Source organism: Coregonus lavaretus (genome assembly GCF_964263955.1).
Source record: "Coregonus lavaretus genome assembly, chromosome: 1".
NCBI classification, from domain to species: domain Eukaryota; kingdom Metazoa; phylum Chordata; class Actinopteri; order Salmoniformes; family Salmonidae; genus Coregonus; species Coregonus lavaretus.
The window spans coordinates 3,561,757-3,581,756 of record NC_139988.1 but is presented as its reverse complement, the minus strand read 5'-3'; the positions used below and the strand labels follow the sequence as shown (position 1 = coordinate 3,581,756).

The following is a 20,000-nucleotide window of genomic DNA, read 5'->3' as shown; positions in this document are numbered from 1 at the left end:
TACAGGTGTGCCAAGCTTGTAGCGTCAAAACCAAGAAGACTTCAGGCTGTAATCGCTGCCAAAGGTGCTTCAACAAAGTACTGAGTAAAGGGTCTGAATACTTATGCAAATGTGATATCTTCAGTTTCTATTTGTAATAAATTGAACAAAAACGTCTAAAACCTGTTTTCTCCTTTGTCATTATGGGGTATTATGTGTAGATTGATGAGGGGAATAAAAACTATTGAATCCATTTTAGAATAAGGCTGTAACGTAACAAAATGTGTAAAAAGTCAAGGGGTCTGAATACTTTATGAATGCACCGTTATACTGTGTGTGTGTGTGTGTGTGTGTGTGTGTGTGTGTGTGTGTGTGTGTGTGTGTGTGTGTGTGTGTGTGTGTGTGTGTGTGTGTGTGTGGTGTGTGTGTGTGTGTGTGTGTGTGTGTGTGTGTGTGTGTGTAATACAGTACCTTAACGTCAGGGAAATAAGTCTTAAGCGTGTTAGAGCTGGGGTATCTAGCGTAGAAGAACATCAGTTTGGCTTTCTTCAGATGACAGGGAGACAAACCTCCTGAGAGTTACCATGGTTAAGGAGTAGTACGGAGATACACACACACACACACACAAACACACACACACACACACACACACACACACACACACACACACACATCACATACACACACACACATATCACATACACACACACACACACATCACATACACATTTCACATACACACACACACACACACACACACACACACACACACACATCACATACACACACACACACATATCACATACACACACACACACACATCACATACACATTTCACATACACACACACACACACACACACACACACACACACACACACACACACAAACACACACACACACACACACACACACACACACACACACACATCACATACACACACACACATATCACATACACACACACACACACATCACATACACATTTCACATACACACACACACACACACACACACACACACACACACACACACACACACACACACACACACACACACACACAAACAAACACACACACACATATCACATACACACACACACACACACACACACATCACATACACATCACATACAAAAACAAAGATACACACACTTTCTCGCTCCACTCCTCCAAAATAAAGGATATTGAACCCGGACCAAGATACATCCCAGAATCCATCCCTCCTTCCCTTCCTCCTCCTCCTCTCATCCCTCCATCCCTCTCTCTATCATGATGATGTTGCATCCCTCCATCCAGACGATCCAATCCCCCCATCACAGCGAGGGGAGGGTAGGAGTGCTGAGAGGAGGGGGGGAAAGGGTTCATAACGCCCCCCTTGTGGAGAGGAGGAAGGTGAGAGAGAGAACGGGTGAAGAGCTGTTGCATGGTGTAGTGAAGGAGGGGGAGGGGGAGAGGGCAAGTGGAGGGGGGGAGGAGGGCGGGGTGAGGGGGTGAGGCTGGCAGAGAGGGGGGAAGGGGTGAGGAGGGAGGAGAGTGTTTTTAGTGCGGTTGTTAGGGTGGTTGTTGGGGGGTAGAAGTGGGTTTCGGCGGTTGTCGGGTCGACGGGTAACCAACGGCAACGCTTCAGATTGTTCTTGGAGGGCGTGGGGGTGGGTGGGTGGAGCTCCGTTTGAGTGGGGAGGTTGGTTGTGTGTTACTGAACCCCCACCCCGTCCTCTCTCCCTCCTCTCCTCCCTCTCTCTCAGGGCTGCCCACACTCTGCCTCCTCCCTCGTTCCCTCCCTCTCCAGATGACAGGATGGAGGGATGGATGGAGGGAGGGAGAGGTTCGTTTTGGGTGTATAGACGGAGGACCCTATCGATAACTCGAGCTACAGCACTCCCCAGTTCCTGTTTCAAAGCTTGGGCAAACTTCTGCCCCCCTCCAAAACCCTCCCACTCCCCTCTCATCACCCCACACCCCATCCACACTGCCGCCCTCTCCAGAACCCCCTCCAAAAACACCCCCCCTCCTCCGTTCACGTTCCTCTGTTCTTCACTCCTTCGTTTCTCGTGATCCCTGACTTTTCGGTCTCGTTTAGCGATGCCCTGGAACGGGGGAGTAGAGGGGAGGAAGGAAAGAGAGAGATCTTCCTCTTCCACGTCTTCTTCAGTGATCCCTTCTGCCGTCTCCTCCTCCTCTTCGTCCATGCCTCCATCACCATCATCATCATCCTCCTCCTCTCTTCCGCTCCTCCTCCGCTCCTCCTCCTGAGCGGATCTCTGTCCGAATGCTTTCCATACCTTCTCCTGCAAGGCCTTCAGTCTTCCTCTCGCTTCCTCCAACTGTTCCTTCAGCTCCTCTCTCTCCCTTCTCCTCCCCTCCCTCCCCCCCGTCTGCACACTCCTCCTCCCTTTCTCCTCCTCTAAGCCTATCTCTCCATCTCCTTTAACTAGACTCTCCAGTCTCAATCTCTTCACTCTCGTCGTGTCATAACTCCAGTCCGCCACTAGGGCGCCACTCAGCCTCTTCCCCGCCACCCCTACCAACCCTCCACCCATCCCTTCCTCTTCCTTGTGATATTGGTCTAGGTGTAATTGCCCCCTGGACCTCATGGGGGCTCCACCAGGCTGCAGCAGGTGGTGGATGAGGGGGTAGGGGGGTCGGGAGGAGGGGTTGGCTCCGGGGTAGGGTGCACCGTGCCCCCTTCCAGAGGGTGTGAGGTGTCTGGGGAGGTCAAGTGCGGTGGAGGGGTTGAGGTACGGGTCGAAAGGAGAGATCAGGGAGGACTGACGACCAAACAGATCAGAGGGGGAATCCATGGATCCTTCTCTTCTCTTCTCTTCTGGAAAGAGAGAAATATTAAACTGTTTAGAAATAAAAACGTTTGTGTGTAAAGTGATAGAAATCCATTGTGACAGACAAATGCTTCAAGACCGTATTTTACACCCATTTCTGCACCTGGAACATTCTGGTGTGGCAAACTGAATGTTCCAGAGAAATGCCCACTAAACCCATAAAAAATGTGGAGTATGGCAGTAAAGTGCAAAGTTAGTCATCGATCTATCTCTGTAAACTCTGTTTATTCAGATTGTTTACCCTCTCTCCTGCTCATCCTACACATACACACCCAAACAGTGCACACAGTAACACACACATTACTCACGCAAGCACACATACACACGAGAGAGAGAGAGAGAGAGAGAGAGAGAGAGAGAGAGAGACACAGAGAGAGAGAGAGAGAGAGAGAGAGAGAGAGAGAGAGAGAGAGAGAGAGAGAGAGAGAGAGAGAGAGACACAGAGAGAGAGAGAGACAGAGAGAGAGAGAGAGAGAGAGAGAGACACAGAGAGAGAGAGAGACAGAGAGAGAGAGAGAGACAGAGAGAGAGAGAGAGAGAGAGAGAGATGACAACAGTGGAGGTTGAGGTGTGTGCAGTGTGAAAGCAGTAGTCCTACTTGATAATAACACTCACACACTCACACACTTCACTGTACTTCTATCACATATAGACAAACATGCCGGACAGTCAGGCAGGCAGAAAGAGACAGGCAGGCAGACAGACACACAGAGAGAAAGACTGACATGCCGGACAGACAGACAGAGAAAAAGTGACATTTTAAATAGGATTTGCATCCTAACTATAATCCATAAATTATTTCAACTAAATGTGTGTCTTTTTAACCCTACAGAGAATAGATCACATCGGTCACCACGGTCACCACGGTCACCACGGTCACCACGGTAGGGGGTTATTATAATTCCGTTGCAACATGAACTATATGATCCAACGGCCTAAAAAAATAAATAGATAAATATCAATTATTCAAATAGTTGTGTTCGTATGGGTGTCACTGAGCAGGCTGATCCCTCATTTGATGGACCCAAGATCCCCAGGTGAGGTAAGGCTGTACATCGCAACATGACATGGCCAATACGCACAATAGACTGATTGGGGAGGTCGATTTCCCACTCGTCAAAGTCCTGCAATATGAGCTACGATGGTAATAGTTGTGTAAACTCTTCACAGTTGTGTTCTTTCGGTGTCACTGCATCGGCTGATCCCTATGGATCCTGGGTCCATGAAATGAGGTTCGGCTGTCCTGTGCATACAGTGTAGCCCCCAATGCAATTTTGAAGTCTAATACAGACACAGTGCGATTAACTGATTTGTCCTTTTTTTTTTTTTTTGTCAAATTAACTAATTATTGTATTTTGTTACATTTATATAGCGACATTCCAAACTTGTTATCTAGTCCAAATATGGCATGATTCCACTATTTGTATCCGTTTGCATCAGTTTCAGTGCAAGGTGGAGGTTATCCTAGCACCTAAATCGCTATCCCTACTCTGTCCCTACTCTATCCCTACTCTATCCCTACTCTATCCCTACTCTATCCCTACTCTATCCCTACTCTGAGGCGCTCTGGAAAAAAGCTGTTGCCCAATACCTTGCAGAGCAGCCCTTTCACCCCGGGACCCTACAGCAGGGGTAGTTAACCCTGTTCCTGGAGTGCCGCAGGATTTTGTCCACAGGGGTGCGTTCAGGTCGCTTGAACGTTTGCTACGTTGTGTAACGGTTTGTACTGAACGACACGTTTTCCCCAAAAACGTTCTTGAACAGACTTTGAGATACGTTTTGGTGGGTGTGGCTTGAAGCAATGAGTGGCGTATTTAAAAAAGGGCAGCGGTGCAATTTAAGACCCCACAACCCAACCCCTCCCCGTTTTTCAACTGATCTTCAGTACAGCACAGTTTTCATTCAATTGAACACACCATTATGTTTTGTACTGAACGCAGCCCTGACCAACTGAGCTAATTGTTCAGTTCAGTGATTGCCTAAATTCAACACAGCTGGCACTTCCTGTTTTTGATTTAACCGACCTGGAAGTGCCAGCGGCATTCCAGGACCAGGGCCTACTCCATCCCTAGAGGTATTACAGCCAATGCTTATGAAGTGAATATTGTATGTGAATTTCTATATATATATATATGAATGACACTAACAAAAATGATTGAATTGTTCAGCAAAATGTGCAGTAAATGCTTTGGTGATGAAATGTACATAATGCATTGATTGTCATCTCCCTATCAGACTGACTGAAGACTGGCCTTCAGTGGTACCAGAAGCAAGGGCCTTCAGTGGTACCAGAAGCAAGGGCCTGACTGAAGACTGGCCTTCAGTGGTACCAGAAGCAAGGGCCTGACTGAAGACTGGCCTTCAGTGGTACCAGAAGCAAGGGCCTGACTGAAGACTGGCCTTCAGTGGTACCAGAAGCAAGGGCCTGACTGAAGACTGGCCTTCAGTGGTACCAGAAACAAGGGCCTTCAGTGGTACCAGAAGCAAGGGCCTTACCTGGGAGCACAGCAAACAGTCTCCCTCTGTCTCGAAGCCATTCTGTCAACGTGTACAGTGCCTTGCAAAAGTATTCATCCCCCATGGCGTTTTTTTCCTATTTTGTTGCATTACAACCTGTAATTTAAATGGATTTTTATTTGGATTTCATGTAATGGACATACACAAAATAGTCCAAATTGGTGAAGTGGAATGAAAAAAATAACTTGTTTCAAACAATTCAAAAAAATTAATAACGGAAAAGTGGTGTGTGCATATGTATTTACCCCGTTTGCTATGAAGCCCCTAAATAAGATCTGGTGCCACCAATTAACTTCAGAAGTCACATAATTAGTAAAACAAAGTCCACCTGTGTGCAATCTAAGTGTCACATGGTCATGGTACTCTGGTCAGATGAGCTTTTTGGCCATCAAGGAAAACGCTATGTCTGGCGCAAACCCAACACCTCTCATCACCCCGAGAACACCATCCCCGCAGTGAAGCATGGTGGTGGCAGCATCATGCTGTGGGGATGTTTTTCATCGACAGGGACTGGGAAACTGGTCAGAATTGAAGGAATGATGGATGGCGCTAAATACAGGAACATTCTTGAGGGAAACCTGTTTCAGTCTTCCAGAGATTTGAGACTGGGACGGAGGTTCACCTTCCAGCAGGACAATGACCCTAAGCATACTGCTTAAGCAACACTTGAGTGGCGCAGTGGTCTAAGGCACTGCATCGCAGTGCTAACTGTGCCACTAGAGATCCTGGTTCGAATCCAGGCTCTGTCGCAGCCGGCCGCGACCGGGAGACTCATGGGCGGCGCACAATTGGCCCAGCGTCGTCCAGGGTAGGGGAGGGAATGGCCGGCAGGGATGTAGCGTTGATAGAGCATGGCGTTTGCAATGCCAGGGTTGTGGGTTCGATTCCCACGGGGGGCCAGTATAAAAAAAAAAAAATGTATTCACTAACTGTAAGTCGCTCTGGATAAGAGCGTCTGCTAAATGACTAAAATGAAATGAAATGAAAATTAAGGGGGAACATTTTAAATGTCTTGGAATGGCCTAGTCAAAGCCCAGACCTCAATCCAATTGCGAATCTGTGGTATGACTTAAAGACTTGAAGGAGCTGGAGCAGTTTTGCCTTGAAGAATGGGCAAAAATCCCAGTGGCTAGATGTGCCAAGCTTATAGAGACATATCCCAAGAGACTTGCAGCTGTAATTGCTGCAAAAGGTGGCTCTACAAAGTATTGACGCTCAAGTTTCCAGTTTTTTTGTCTTATTTCTAGTTTTTTTTTCACACCCCAAAAATATTTTGCATCTTCAAAGTGGTCGGCATGTTGTGTAAATCAAATGATACAAACCCCCCAAAAAATCAATTTTAATTCCAGGTTGTAAGGCAACAAAATAGGAAAAATGCTAAGGGGGGTGAATACTTTCGCAAGCCTCTGTATTGTTTGTAACCACTCAAATTCATACCAACAGCTACGGACGCAAGCACTGGCTTACATTCACTTTGTCTACTTGTGCCACTCTTCAATCTTGTCTGGGATATATATTTTAGTTGACACACCTGTGTGATGTGTCGGTTAGACATGAATAAAAACGTATTCACCCTTGTCGTGAGACTTGCATTTCCTTTAGACCTTTTGAATCATTATTAATTTTATTTATAAGCTCTAAGTGGTGTCTTAATGTTTAAAAGGTACCACAGAAGTTAGAAGTTAGTTTGAAGACCAATGTGACAAACATGCTATGAAAAACCTTTTGTAATTAACAATAAAAAAAAAAAAGTTGTTTATAAAAAACTTTATTGTGGCCTTTGAAAGCAGTGATAGTTGCATCCTTCCTCAAAAACAGTCTGTGGATAGCTGACAACAGGGTGGCAGGTTTTTTTGATGTGCTACTGTAGAGTTTCATATCCCAGCAGACGCACCTGGGGACAGGGGGATGGACACATGGTCGTTTTTATATAAAAGTCTTGGAGACTTTTACAGGGGAGGAGAGAGAGTATGAGTTTTGGAGTGAGTACAATCCAACAACTGGCCACGGATAATAATGATGCTATGTTGTCACACAGGCAGACTGCCACAGTGAAGGAGGTTTACACAGTGCATCAAGTATGCTATTATGAGTGGAGCTTATTTATCTGTGCTCTGGAGAGATCGCAGGTAGTTGGTCAGAAGGCTCTGGAGGTCCTTGGACCAGTCTGTCTCTGTAGCACCTGGAGAGAGACGGATAGAGGTAGAGAGTGTGCTAGACAGAGAGAGAGAGAGCCCTGACCCCTGACCTCCCACTGGCGCAGGGTCTCCTGCCTAGTATCAAAATCAAATGTTATTTGTCATGCGCCGAATACAACAGGTGTAAACTTTACCATGAAATGCTTACTTACAAGCCCTTTTCCAACAATGCAAAGCTAAAAAGTACTGGGCTGTACCTTCTGGTCGGATGCCGAGCAGTTGCCGCACCAGGCGGTGATGCAGCCAGTCAGGATGCTCTCAATGGTGCAGCTGTAGAACTTTTTGAGGATCTGAAGGCCCATGCCAAATCTTTTCAGCCTCCTGAGGGGGAAGAGGCGTTGTCGTGCCCTCTTCACGACCGTGTTGGTGTGTTTGGACCATGATAGGTCCTTAGCGATGTGGACACCGAGGAACTTGTTTCATGCAATGTAAAAGAAAACAATAATATCATGACTTAGTGACATGGAGTGCTCCATGTTCCTGCTGGTAGCAAAGCCTCAACCTGGATCCTGCCTTATATCTCCATCAGGTTCCAAGAAATCATTTAATTTATAGCTAGCTAAGCTATTATTTATAGTATGGCACCACGTCTCATCTCACTAACAATTGCTAAGGCGAACAGCAAATTCCACTATTGTGGCTAATCCTTATTGTGGCTAGCTTCATATAGGTGACTATATGCTATATACTATATACTATCTACTCCATCATGACAACATCACGCTCCTTCTTATTTGACTGTAGTTAGCTGCTAGTTTAGATGCAGGTGATTGTTGAGACCTAATTTTGAAGCCTAACTGCTTCAAAGATGGATGATGTCGAGAATTAGCCTAGGTAGATAGCTAGCTAAATGACAACCCTGTTAATTAAGTATCCACTATTGCTTAATTCAGAAACTAGGCTACACCTCCAAGTAACATCTGAAAGAGGGTTGGCAACAACCCCTCCTCCACACTGACTCTTAACACGGGGGCCCCCCAGGGGTGTGTCCTCAGCCCTCTGCTGTACTCCCTGTTCACACACGACTACGTGGCTTTGCACGACACCAACTCCATCTCAAAAAAGTTTTCTGACGACACCACAGTTGTAGGCCTGGTAACCAAACAACGACGAGTCATCCAATAGGGAGGAGGTAAGTTAACTGGCATTGTTGTGTCATGACAACAACCTCTCCCTCAACGTCAGCAAAAACTAATATTTGATTGTTGACTTCAGGAAGCAGAGGGGGGAACATGCCCCGATGCACATCTACAGGACTGCAGTAGAGAGAGTCACGAGTTTTAAGTTCCTCAGCGTCCACATCACTGAGGACTTGTCATGGACTAACAACACCACCATTCTTGTCAAGAGGTCGCAATAGCATCTCTACTTCCTAAGGCGGCTGAAGAAATTTGGCATGCCGCCCCAGGTCCTCTGCAAATACTACCGCTGCACCATCGAGAGCGTCCTGACCGGTTGCATCACGGCCTGGTATGGGAAGGCCCTCCAGCGGGTGGTGAAGACGGACCAGGACATCACTGGGACCGGTACTCCCACCCATCCAGGACATCACTGGGACCGTGCTCCCACCCATCCAGTACATCACTGGGACCGTACTCCCACCCATCCAGGACATCACTGGGACCGTGCTCCCACCCATCCAGGACATCACTGGGACCGTACTCCCACCCATCCAGGACATCACTGGGACCGTACTCCCACCCATCCAGGACATCACTGGGACCGTGCTCCCACCCATCCAGTACATCACTGGGACCGTACTCCCACCCATCCAGGACATCACTGGGACCGTGCTCCCACCTTTCCAGGACATCACTGGGACCGTGCTCCCACCCATCCAGGACATCACTGGGACCGGTGCTCCCACCCATCCAGGACCTCTACTAGAAACAGTGCCTGAGGAAGGCCCACGGCATCATCAAGGACACCCCACACCCCAGCCACGAGCTGTTCTCTCCCTTACCGTCGGGCAGACTACTGAAGCATGAAGTCTGATACCAACAGGCTCAGATACTGTTTCTATCAAAAGCCATCAGACTGCTGAACACTTGAACTGAACTGACCACCTGCTCTGATTCTCCACACCTTAGCACACATGCACACACAGACACATTCATGCTACACACACACACACACACACACACACACACACACAACTGCTGCTACCAGACTCTTATTATACTGTTCAGTTTATAAACTGGCCCCAATCCCCCCCCCCCCCCATCCCCCCTTCCCCAAAACACGTGTAAATATTGGACTATAAATGGTTCCTTCCTGTATTATACTGATGCTAAAATGTTTATTATATTTTACTGAGCCATTTACTTTATGTTCATATTCTTATCTTTTATTATTTCGTATTGTTGTTGCATTGTCGAGAAGGAACCTGCAAGTGAGCATTTCATTGGACGATGTATACCATGTGTATCCCGTAAATATGACTAATAAAACATGACACTTGAAAGACTAGCTAATGTGATCTAGCTAACATGAGCTAACCAACATGCATTGCTTCTGACACATGCCACGATCCTGCTTGCTTTACATCTGACAGATATTTAGCTACCGTAGCTAGCTAGATAATAATGGTTTATGTTACTTTACAGTTTAGTTCATGATCTAGCTAGCTAGCTACCTACGTGTAAAATGTAGAGTCTGGCTGTAAAACTCAGCTAGCTAGCCAGCCAACTCTACTTTATCAGTTGTATCCAAGCTAGCTAGCTTGATACTCATTCAGTAACATTAGCTTACCATGCTTTTCTGGCCCACTGGACATTCCTCCCGCCAATCCCGGTCGACTCCTTCTTGCCTACTCCCGTCTCTCGGTCTTCTTCTGGGTTCAAAACGATCTGGCTGTAGCCTGGTGCCTTAGTGTCAAAAGCGACCTCCTCGTAACACAGCCAGGAAGTCAATGTCTCAGTGTTCCAAAAACGGTTCACCCGTTTCTACGTCAAGCAAGGACAATGTTTTACTTTTTACTTCTGCTCTTTTTTTTCTCAACACTTTTTTTGTTGTTGTTTTATTTTTACTTTTTTTGTTAAAAATAAATGCACTGTTGGTTAAGGGCTGTAAGTAAGCATTTCACTGTAATGTCTGCACCTGTTGTATTCGGCGCATGTGACCAATAAAATGTGATTTGATTTGATTTGATGTTCCATTTGTTCTTTTTGTGTGTTTTCATGGTGTGTGTGTGTTTGGCACAGCAGCATATTTCTAATGTCGGGGGAAAAAAAGTAACATATTGATACATAGATTCTCTACACATTATTGTTTTTTTTTGGGGGGGGGGGGGGGGGGTGCTAATGTGAAACATGGCCTTTAAATGTTGTACACCGTTATGTCATACTGAACGCAGCCAATCGAGCAACCTGCTGTGGCATTGATCAACCAATGGTGTGTTAGATACCACCCACATACATTTGCCTGACACCCCCTCATTATCATATTGGAGGAAGAAATACATAAATAAATAATATAAATTAATAAAATGAAAGAAAGTGGTATTCATTATTTAAATAATTATTTATCAATGTACGCATTCATTCATCCATTTATTTATCTTTGTGCATTTCTTTTTTTAAATCTGTTTATAAGTGCATTTATTTATTCATGTATTTATTTATTTATGTGTGCATTTATTTATTTATTCATTAATTTATTTCTAATTATGTCAGGTTTAGTCCTCCATAATGAGCAGCCGGCACCCATTAATTGTTGGTGCACGTACAGTATGTCGCAGTTGATAATAGGCTAGGCTACATGAACATGGACTGACACGCGCGCACACACACAGGTCAGTGCACTCACAGCAAAGGACATACGGAGTATGGTCAGTGCGACAAACCAAAAGTAGAATTGACTTTCGACAATAACTCACTCAATTGGATAACCCCCCCGCACGGAAACCGACTCTTCCCTCTCCGTGAGACTGTTAGAACCGGTTTGTTCTGAGGGGTTCTTCTAATGTTCCTCTTCCCGTTTTATCGGTCTGCAGCCGCTCCTCTCGCGCCCTTCTTTCTGCTCTGCATCCGCTCCGTAGGAAAGCAAAGCCCTGCGCGCGGTGTTTCCTGTTATTGCTGCTCTCCGTTGTCAATCCCCCTCTCTCTCTCTCTCCATCTGTTCCTCCTATCTCTCTCTTTCTGTATGTCTCTAGTTTCCTAACATACAGTACCTCCCTATGCCATCCTCGCACGCTTTGAAAGGTGCGCGAGGGGAGCTCGGGCTCGCGAGCTGTTATCCACTTCACGGCACGGCGGGCACGCACGGTTGGCACGAACCACCTATCTCCTCTTTCTCTCTCCCTCCCCCTTTCTCTCTGTCCATTATGTAGACTAACCTACTCTCTCCCTCCCCCTTTCTCTCCCTCCCCCTTTCTCTCTGTCCCCCTTTCTCTCTGTCCATTATGTAGACTACGTACGTGATATAGGATGAACTAACTACTTGCCAAAACTGAAATTTGCTGGGAAGTATTCTATATATTTTATTCTATTGTGACTATAGGACTGAGGGAATAGCCAAGGGTAGTTAGAAATCTAATTCTAGATATGTAGTTAGTTACGTGGGGCAACTAAACCTCACACTCTCCACGTGGGGCAACTAAACCTCACACACTCCACGTGGGGCAACTAAACTTCACACTCTCCACGTGGGGCAACTAAACTTCACACTCTCCACGTGGGGCAACTAAACTTCACACTCTCCACGTGGGGCAACTAAACTTCACACTCTCCACGTGGGGCAACTAAACCTCACACTCTCCACGTGGGGCAACTAAACTTCACACTCTCCACCTGGGGCAACTAAACTTCACACTCTCCACGTGGGGCAACTAAACTTCACACTCTCCACGTGGGGCAACTAAACTTCACACTCTCCACGTGGGGCAACTAAACTTCACACTCTCCACGTGGGGCAACTAAACCTCACACTCTCCACGTGGGGCAACTAAACTTCACACTCTCCACGTGGGGCAACTAAACTTCACACTCTCCACGTGGGGCAACTAAACTTCACACTCTCCACGTGGGGCAACTAAACTTCACACTCTCCACGTGGGGCAACTAAACTTCACACTCTCCACGTGGGGCAACTAAACCTCACACTCTCCACGTGGGGCAACTAAACTTCACACTCTCCACCTGGGGCAACTAAACTTCACACTCTCCACGTGGGGCAACTAAACTTCACACTCTCCACGTGGGGCAACTAAACTTCACACTCTCCACGTGGGGCAACTAAACCTCACACACTCCACGTGGGGCAACTAAACCTCACACTCTCCACCTGGGGCAGATAGCCCAGTAGTGGAATCCTGGCTCCTGTCCTATCACAGAGGAGAGTTCACATTCCCTAGGTTTCTCATTGGCTCCTTAGAACTACCGTTATAAAAACAGTTGGTTTAAACTGTCATCTGACAGATTAGCCTAATCCCAAGTGGCGCCCTAATTTTAGGTTCTTGGTCAAAAAGTAGTGCACTTTATAGGGAATAGGGTGCATTTGGGACGGAGCTACTCACTGGCAGCCGAAACTCAGCCTCGATTGAAGGAGTCAAATATTAACTTTTTTTTTTCTTTTTTTTTATCTCTAGAAGAAACACATTGATTTATTTGTAGACAGCATTGATTCATGACAGTGGCCTAGACAGTAAACATGGCAAACCTAGTAGGCTACATGGGACAATGTGTTTTATTGTCATCTTGTCTTGGTTAATGCCAGGGTTCTGTCAGCTTTTAGGGCATTGTGGTTGATAGAAGGGTTAATGACTTACTAACAGATAGGCAACATCATCTCACCTGTTCAACTACTGTCGTCTGTAGCCCACATACGCACACACCTGCCTCTCTCTGTCCCCATTCTCTCTCTCTCTCTCGCTCTCGCTCTCTCTCGCTCTCTCGCTCTCTCGCTCTCCATTCAATTCAAATGAAGGGCTTTATTGGCATGGGAAACGTATGTTAACATTGCCAAAGCAAGTGAAGTAGATAGGAGAGATAGTTGCCCCATCCTCTCCCTTTCCTCTTCAGTGTAAGCACCCCCCCCCCCCCCCAAACCAAAAGGTTGTGGTTGTTATGGTAACAATGGCGGTAACAAAAGCTGCCTAATAGAGAGAGAGAGAGAGAGAGAGACAGAGAGAGAGAGAGAGACAGAGAGACAGAGGAGAGAGAGAGAGAGAGAGAGAGAGAGAGAGAGAGAGAGAGAGAGAGAGAGAGAGAGAGAGAGAGACAGAGAGACAGAGGAGAGAGAGAGAGAGAGAGAGAGAGAGAGAGAGAGAGAGTGAGAGAGTGAGAGAGTGAGAGAGAGAGAGAGAGAGAGCAATGGCTGGTGAGAGGTATGGAGAGATATAGAGGAACATTTATCTGGATTAACAACAGCATATGCAGAGAAATGACGATGAAGTGTGTGTCTACGTGTGTGTGTGTGTGTGAGAGAGAGTTTTTCTCTCTGCGTGTGTGTGGACAGATTTATTTAGCCAGTATATTTAACGGACCATAAACCCTTTCACAGATAGCTAGCTTAGTTAAATGACATGTTGGCACAGAGCAGAGAGGAGGATGAGGTGTATCTCTATGTGTTGCTACCTCTTTCTGAGGTCTGTAACATGTCAACCACTTGGCCCAACATCAAGCAGCTCATCCAATGACTGATGATGTAACACAGTGTGTGTGTGTGTGTGTGTGTGTGTGTGTGTGTCTGAATGTGTGCTTGGTGTGTGTTTGATGATCTAACACTTCAATATCACTCCCAGTACACAGCAGTGCCAGGAATAAATAAAAAAAATAGGGCATCCCAGAGGGAGAGACAGAGGGATGGAGAGAGAGAGAGAGAGAGAGAGAGAGAGAGAGACGGAGGGATGGAGAGAGAGAGAGAGACAGAGAGAGAGAGAGAGAGAGAGAGAGAGACGGAGGGATGGAGAGAGAGAGAGAGAGAGAGAGAGAGAGAGAGAGAGAGACGGAGGGATGGAGAGAGAGAGAGAGAGACAGAGAGAGAGAGAGAGAGAGAGAGAGAGAGAGAGAGAGAGAGAGACGGAGGGATGGAGAGAGAGAGAGAGAGAGAGAGAGAGACGGAGGGATGGAGAGAGAGAAAGATAGTGTGTGTGAGAGAGAGAGAGAGAGAGAGAGCAGGATGGGAGGAAGATAAAAGAGAGAAAGAAAGGTTGAGGAAACGAGGGGGGGGGAGCGATATCAGAGAATTGATGGAAAGCATAAAGTGTTGGTGCATTGATTCCTGTTTAGAGAAAGAGAGGGAGGGAGGGAGGGGAGAGAGGGATGAGGGGAGAGGGGGAGAGAGTGATGAGGGAGAGAGAGTGATGGAGGGAGAGGGAGGGGTGAGGGAGAGGGGGAGAGAGAGTGCACTGAAACAGCCTTAGGCAAGGTGACAGAGAGGGATAAAGGGATTCAGGGGAAAAGAGAGCGAGAACAGCACTAGAGAGAGTATAGAGGTAGAGGAAGTGGAGAGAACAGAAACAGAGGATGTGTGTGTGTGTGTCGTGCTTTTTTCCAGTAATTGCTGTGTGTATGAAGGAAACACATTATCCTCATGCCTCATCATTTCACAGCAGAGCAGACCACTGAGGTGTGTGTGTGTGTGTGTGTTAGTGTGTGTGTGTGTGCATACGTGAGTGTAGAGGTGTGTACAGTGCATTTGTGTGTGAGTTGGGGTTGAGTTTGCAAACAGGATGTGTTGTTTTACATATATGTAACAGTAGTGTCAATATATTATCTCTTAGCCAAGTGTGTGTATTCATCATGTGCGTATCAGTGTGTGGTGGAAAGCCACATTATTGCTTCTGTGTGAGTGATTAACCTTTCCATAGGCGCTCACAGTGAGTGAATAACCTTTCCAAAGGCGCTCACAGTGAGTGAATAACCTTTCCATAGGCGCTCACAGTGAGTGAATAACCTTTCCAAAGGCGCTCACAGTGAGTGAATAACCTTTCCATAGGCGCTCACAGTGAGTGAAGAACCTTTCCATAGGCGCTCACAGTGAGAACCTTTCCATAGGCGCTCACAGTGAGTGAATAACCTTTCCATAGGCGCTCACAGTGAGTGAATAACCTTTCCATAGGCGCTCACAGTGAGTGAATAACCTTTCCATAGGCGCTCACAGTGAGTGAAGAACCTTTCCAAAGGCGCTCACAGTGAGTGAATAACCTTTCCATAGGCGCTCACAGTGAGTGAAGAACCTTTCCATAGGCGCTCACAGTGAGTGAATAACCTTTCCATAGGCTATAGAACATATGATGGGCCCTCTCTAACTCACACAGACCCACTCAAGCACAGAAATACACACATACACTCTATATCGCTCTCTCACTACAACACTGGCACCAATTATCCTCTCTGACTGGAGTGTTTTGATGGTGTAATTGTCGCAGACAGAGAGGAGACGGGGATGGAGAGAGAGGGATGGAGAGAGAAGGGGAGAGAGGGAGATGGAGAGAGAGGGATGGAGAGAGGGGGATGGAGAGAGGGGGATGGAGGGATTGAAACAGGAATAGAGACATGGAGAGAGGATGAGAGAGAGAAGGGGAGAGAGGGAGATGGAGAGAGGGGGATGGAGAGAGGGGGATGGAGGGATTGAAACAGGAATAGAGAGACATGGAGAGAGGATGAGAGAGAGAAGGGGAGAGAGGGAGATGGAGAGAGAAAGGAAGAAAGAGATGAGTGCATGCTAATGCTGTGTTGCCCCCCCCCCCCTCCCCTCTCTCTCTTCACAGGTGCAAGGTTCTCGCTCTCCACTCCATCCATCCCCCTCTCTCTCCAGACTCCACAAACAAAGAACGAGAGAGAGAGCGAAAAGGGTGGGTCAGGATTTTTTCCCCATCCGTTTTTTCCCGGACAATAAAGAGATCATCCTCTCTTATCTTTTAATCAGCTCTCCATTTTTCCTCACCCCCCCCCCCCCCCTCTCTCTATCCCTCCCTCTATCATGGCCAGAGAAAAGGTGAGGTATCTAAGAATAATACCCCTCTGTGTGTCTATAAGCTGATTGAATCATTCAGTCATTGTTGATGTATTTAGCTTTTATCTCTGCTGGGTTAATGATGCAGATTTTAAATTAGACAACTGCTCAATGGTGACACCCGCTGGTAGAGTTGAGCTACTGCGTCACTGCACACACACTAAATCTGTATTATAGACAAAGACAATATACTGTTTTATAGACTTCATAAAAATAAAAAAACTGGCTTTGGGGGGAAATTCCATTTGAATTCAGTGAATTTGGAGAAGTACACTGAAATGTGAAATTCCACTAGTTTTTCATTGAGAAACATTGAAGAAAAATGAGAATTTCAGTGAACTTCCTGAATTGACTGAATTAAAAAATGGAATTGACCGCAACTCTGATTGATAACCATTCTAACTAGGGCCAAGAGTTTTTCCTGGTGAGGTCACATGGTCATGGAAAAAACTCCTAGCCCCACAGTATAACAACAACCACAATAGCACTGCTATAGCACCACACTGGGACGACAAGATCTCATATACTGTACCGTATTTATTAAACAATTGTTTGTGCAGTGTACAAATCCACTTCCATACAGTACATATTTTTACTAACATTAAAATTAAAACATCGTAAAATACTTTAGGAAGATAAATTAAGCGGACAATGTCTTTGTCTACGTCCCAAATGGCACCCTATTCTCTACATAGTGCACTAAATTTGACCAGAGCCCTGGTACTGTAGTACTGTGGACCCTGGTCAAAAGTAGTGCACTATATCGGGAATAGGGTGCCATTCTCTGGTCTAAAGTAGTGCACTATATAGGGAATAGGGTGCCATTCTCTGGTCTAAAGTAGTGCACTATATAGGGAATAGGGTGCCATTCTCTGGTCTAAAGTAGTGCACTATATAGGGAATAGGGTGCCATTCTCTGGTCTAAAGTAGTGCACTATATAGGGAATAGGGTGCTGTTTGGGACACAGTCAGTGTCTTGTTCATTAAGGCGAATCAGATTTCAGATTCTAGATTTTTAAACTCAAGATTTAAAAATCAACTAAAAATCTCAAATGACAAACAGCAACACTTGGATTGATCTGCTGCCTCGTAGTGCTAGTGTGTACACTTCAGTGTGTGTGTGTGTGTTAAGTGCTAGTGTGTACACTTCAGTGTGTGTGTGTGTGTTAAGTGCTAGTGTGTACACTTCAGTGTGTGTGTGTGTGTTTATGTGCTAGTGTGTACACTTCAGTGTGTGTGTGTTAAGTGCTAGTGTGTACACTTCAGTGTGTATGTGTGTTAAGTGCTAGTGTGAGTGCTCTGATCCTGATGGTTGCTTTGGTTCTGTCTATTTATCCTAGTCCTGAGTGTATCAAGGAGTGTGTGTGTGTGTGTGTGTGTGTGCATTTAAGTGTTCTGTTCGTGTGTTTGTTTTAAAAGTCCAGGTCTTCTGTGTGTACGCAAGTTTTTAAAGTTTCCTGTGTGTGTGTGTTAAGCTTATGCATGTCTGTTTACGTTTTAAAGAGAGAAGTTTATCCAAAATCCAGAACTCTGAAGTGATTCCACACATTGAAACTAGTTCAGAGGGAGTTTGCCCTCTCCCCCTCTCTCTCCCAGTAGCGCTGTACTGAAACGGCTGGAAATAACGGGTCACGTGACTCATGACGTTGTTGGATGCAGGCCTCGCTCTGCTGAATTTATGATTCAGAAATAAAGCGCAATTGTTACTGCTGTAGCAGTCGGCTACATAAAATAATGATATAAAATAATCACAAATGTTTTAGGTGGAAAAGTACACATTTCCTGACTACAAACCGATAGTATTTTTTGACAAAAATAGCTCATTCGGCCGTACGCTTTCAATAAAACAACAAACCTGTCCACCCTTCACGGAGTTCTGAATCATGAATTCACTGGTAACGGAGCAGAGCGAGGCCTGCATCCAGCAACAACCCAGACGTTTCAGTACAGCGCTACCAGGAGAGAGACGGGGAGAGGGCCAACTCCCCTGAAATAGTTTCAATGTATGGAATCGCTTGGGAGTTTCTAGATTTTGGGTAAACTTCTCCTTTAAACATTGTGTTTGTATGTTTAGGAGTCCTTCTCCTGCGAGGTGTGTGTGTGTGTGTGTGTGTGTGTGTGTGTGTGTGTGTGTGTGTGTGTGTGTGTGTGTATTTAAGAGTCATTCTCCGTGTGAGGTGTGTGTGAGAGGTGAGCAGTGTGGTAGTGTCTCTGTGTGTTTCAGATACTGAGCAGTTCTTCTCCTTACTGACTCTCTACGTTGTGGGTCTGGATCTCCTAGAGAGGGTGGGGACGAGAGAGAGAGAGAGAGGGGGGGGGGGATAGGAAGAGGGAGAGGGGAGGGGGGTTAGGAAGAGGGAGCGGAGAGAGAGAGAGAGAGAGGGGGGAGGGGGGGGGGTAGAAGAGGGAGCGGGGGGGAGAGAGAGAGAGAGGGGGGAGGGGGGGGTAGGAAGAGGGAGAGGGAGGGGGGGTAGGAAGAGAGAGAGGGGGGGGTTTAGGAAGAGGGAACGGAGAGAGAGAGACAGGGGAAGGGTAGGAAGAGGGAGCGGGGGGGAGAGAGAGAGAGAGGGGGGAGGGGGGGGGGTAGGAAGAGGGAGAGGGAGGGGGGGGGGTAGGAAGAGGGAGAGGGAGGGGGGGGTAGGAAGAGGGAGAGGGAGGGGGAGGGGGGGTAGGAAGAGGGAGCGGGGGGAGAGAGAGAGAGAGGGGGGGAGAGAGAGGGGGGATAGGAAGAGGGAGCGGGGGGAGAGAGAGAGGGGAGAGAGGGGGGAGAGAGAGGGGGGGGGGGGGGGGGGGGTTAGAACAATAGAAGAAAGGAGAAACAGTGTCCAATTCTGCCTTTTAAAATGAACCAACAGTCTCAGATCCTGTCATCTATAACACACTACACTCTACTGGCCCAAATAAAACTCTTCCTACTGTCCTGGACTCTCCAAAGCCCTACCAATATAGAAGCAACACTCTTCCTACTGTCCTGGACTCTCCAAAGCCCTACCAATATAGAAGCAACACTCTTCCTACTGTCCTGGACTCTCCAAAGCCCTACCAATATAGAAGCAACACTCTTCCTACTGTCCTGGACTCTCTCCAAAGCCCTACCAATATAGAAGCAACACTCTTTCCTACTGTCCTGGACTCTCCAAAGCCCTACCAATATAGAAGCAACACTCTTCCTACTGTCCTGGACTCTCCAAAGCCCTACCAATATAGAAGCAACACTCTTCCTACTGTCCTGGACTCTCCAAAGCCCTACCAATATAGAAGCAACACTCTTCCCACTCCTTCTGTTTATCCATCTGTTTGACCCGCTCTCTTGACTATCAATATACTACCTACACTGTTCTCCCTAACACATTCCTCCCACACCCTCCCTCCCTCTCCTAACCAACACCCTCCCTCCCTCTCCTAACCACACCCTCCCTCTCCCTCTCCTCCCTCACCCTCCCTCCCTCTCCTAACCTCACACCTCCCTCCCTCTCCTAACCCACACCCTCCCTCCCTCTCCTAACCACA

At 46.8% G+C, this 20,000-nt stretch overlaps 1 protein-coding gene across 1 annotated transcript in view; it reads right to left on the bottom strand.

Moving 5' to 3' along the window:
• prox3 (prospero homeobox 3) overlaps window positions 1-11,814 on the bottom strand; it is a 16,314-nt gene extending 4,500 nt beyond the window's left edge. Inside the window, 4 exon segments of the mRNA XM_084157702.1 lie at window positions 253-551; window positions 1,171-1,440; window positions 1,443-2,799; window positions 11,410-11,814. Coding sequence (XP_084013828.1) covers window positions 253-551; window positions 1,171-1,440; window positions 1,443-2,781 — 1,908 coding nt within the window. The 5' untranslated portion in view covers window positions 2,782-2,799; window positions 11,410-11,814.
• Window positions 11,815-20,000: the final 8,186 nt, after the last annotated feature.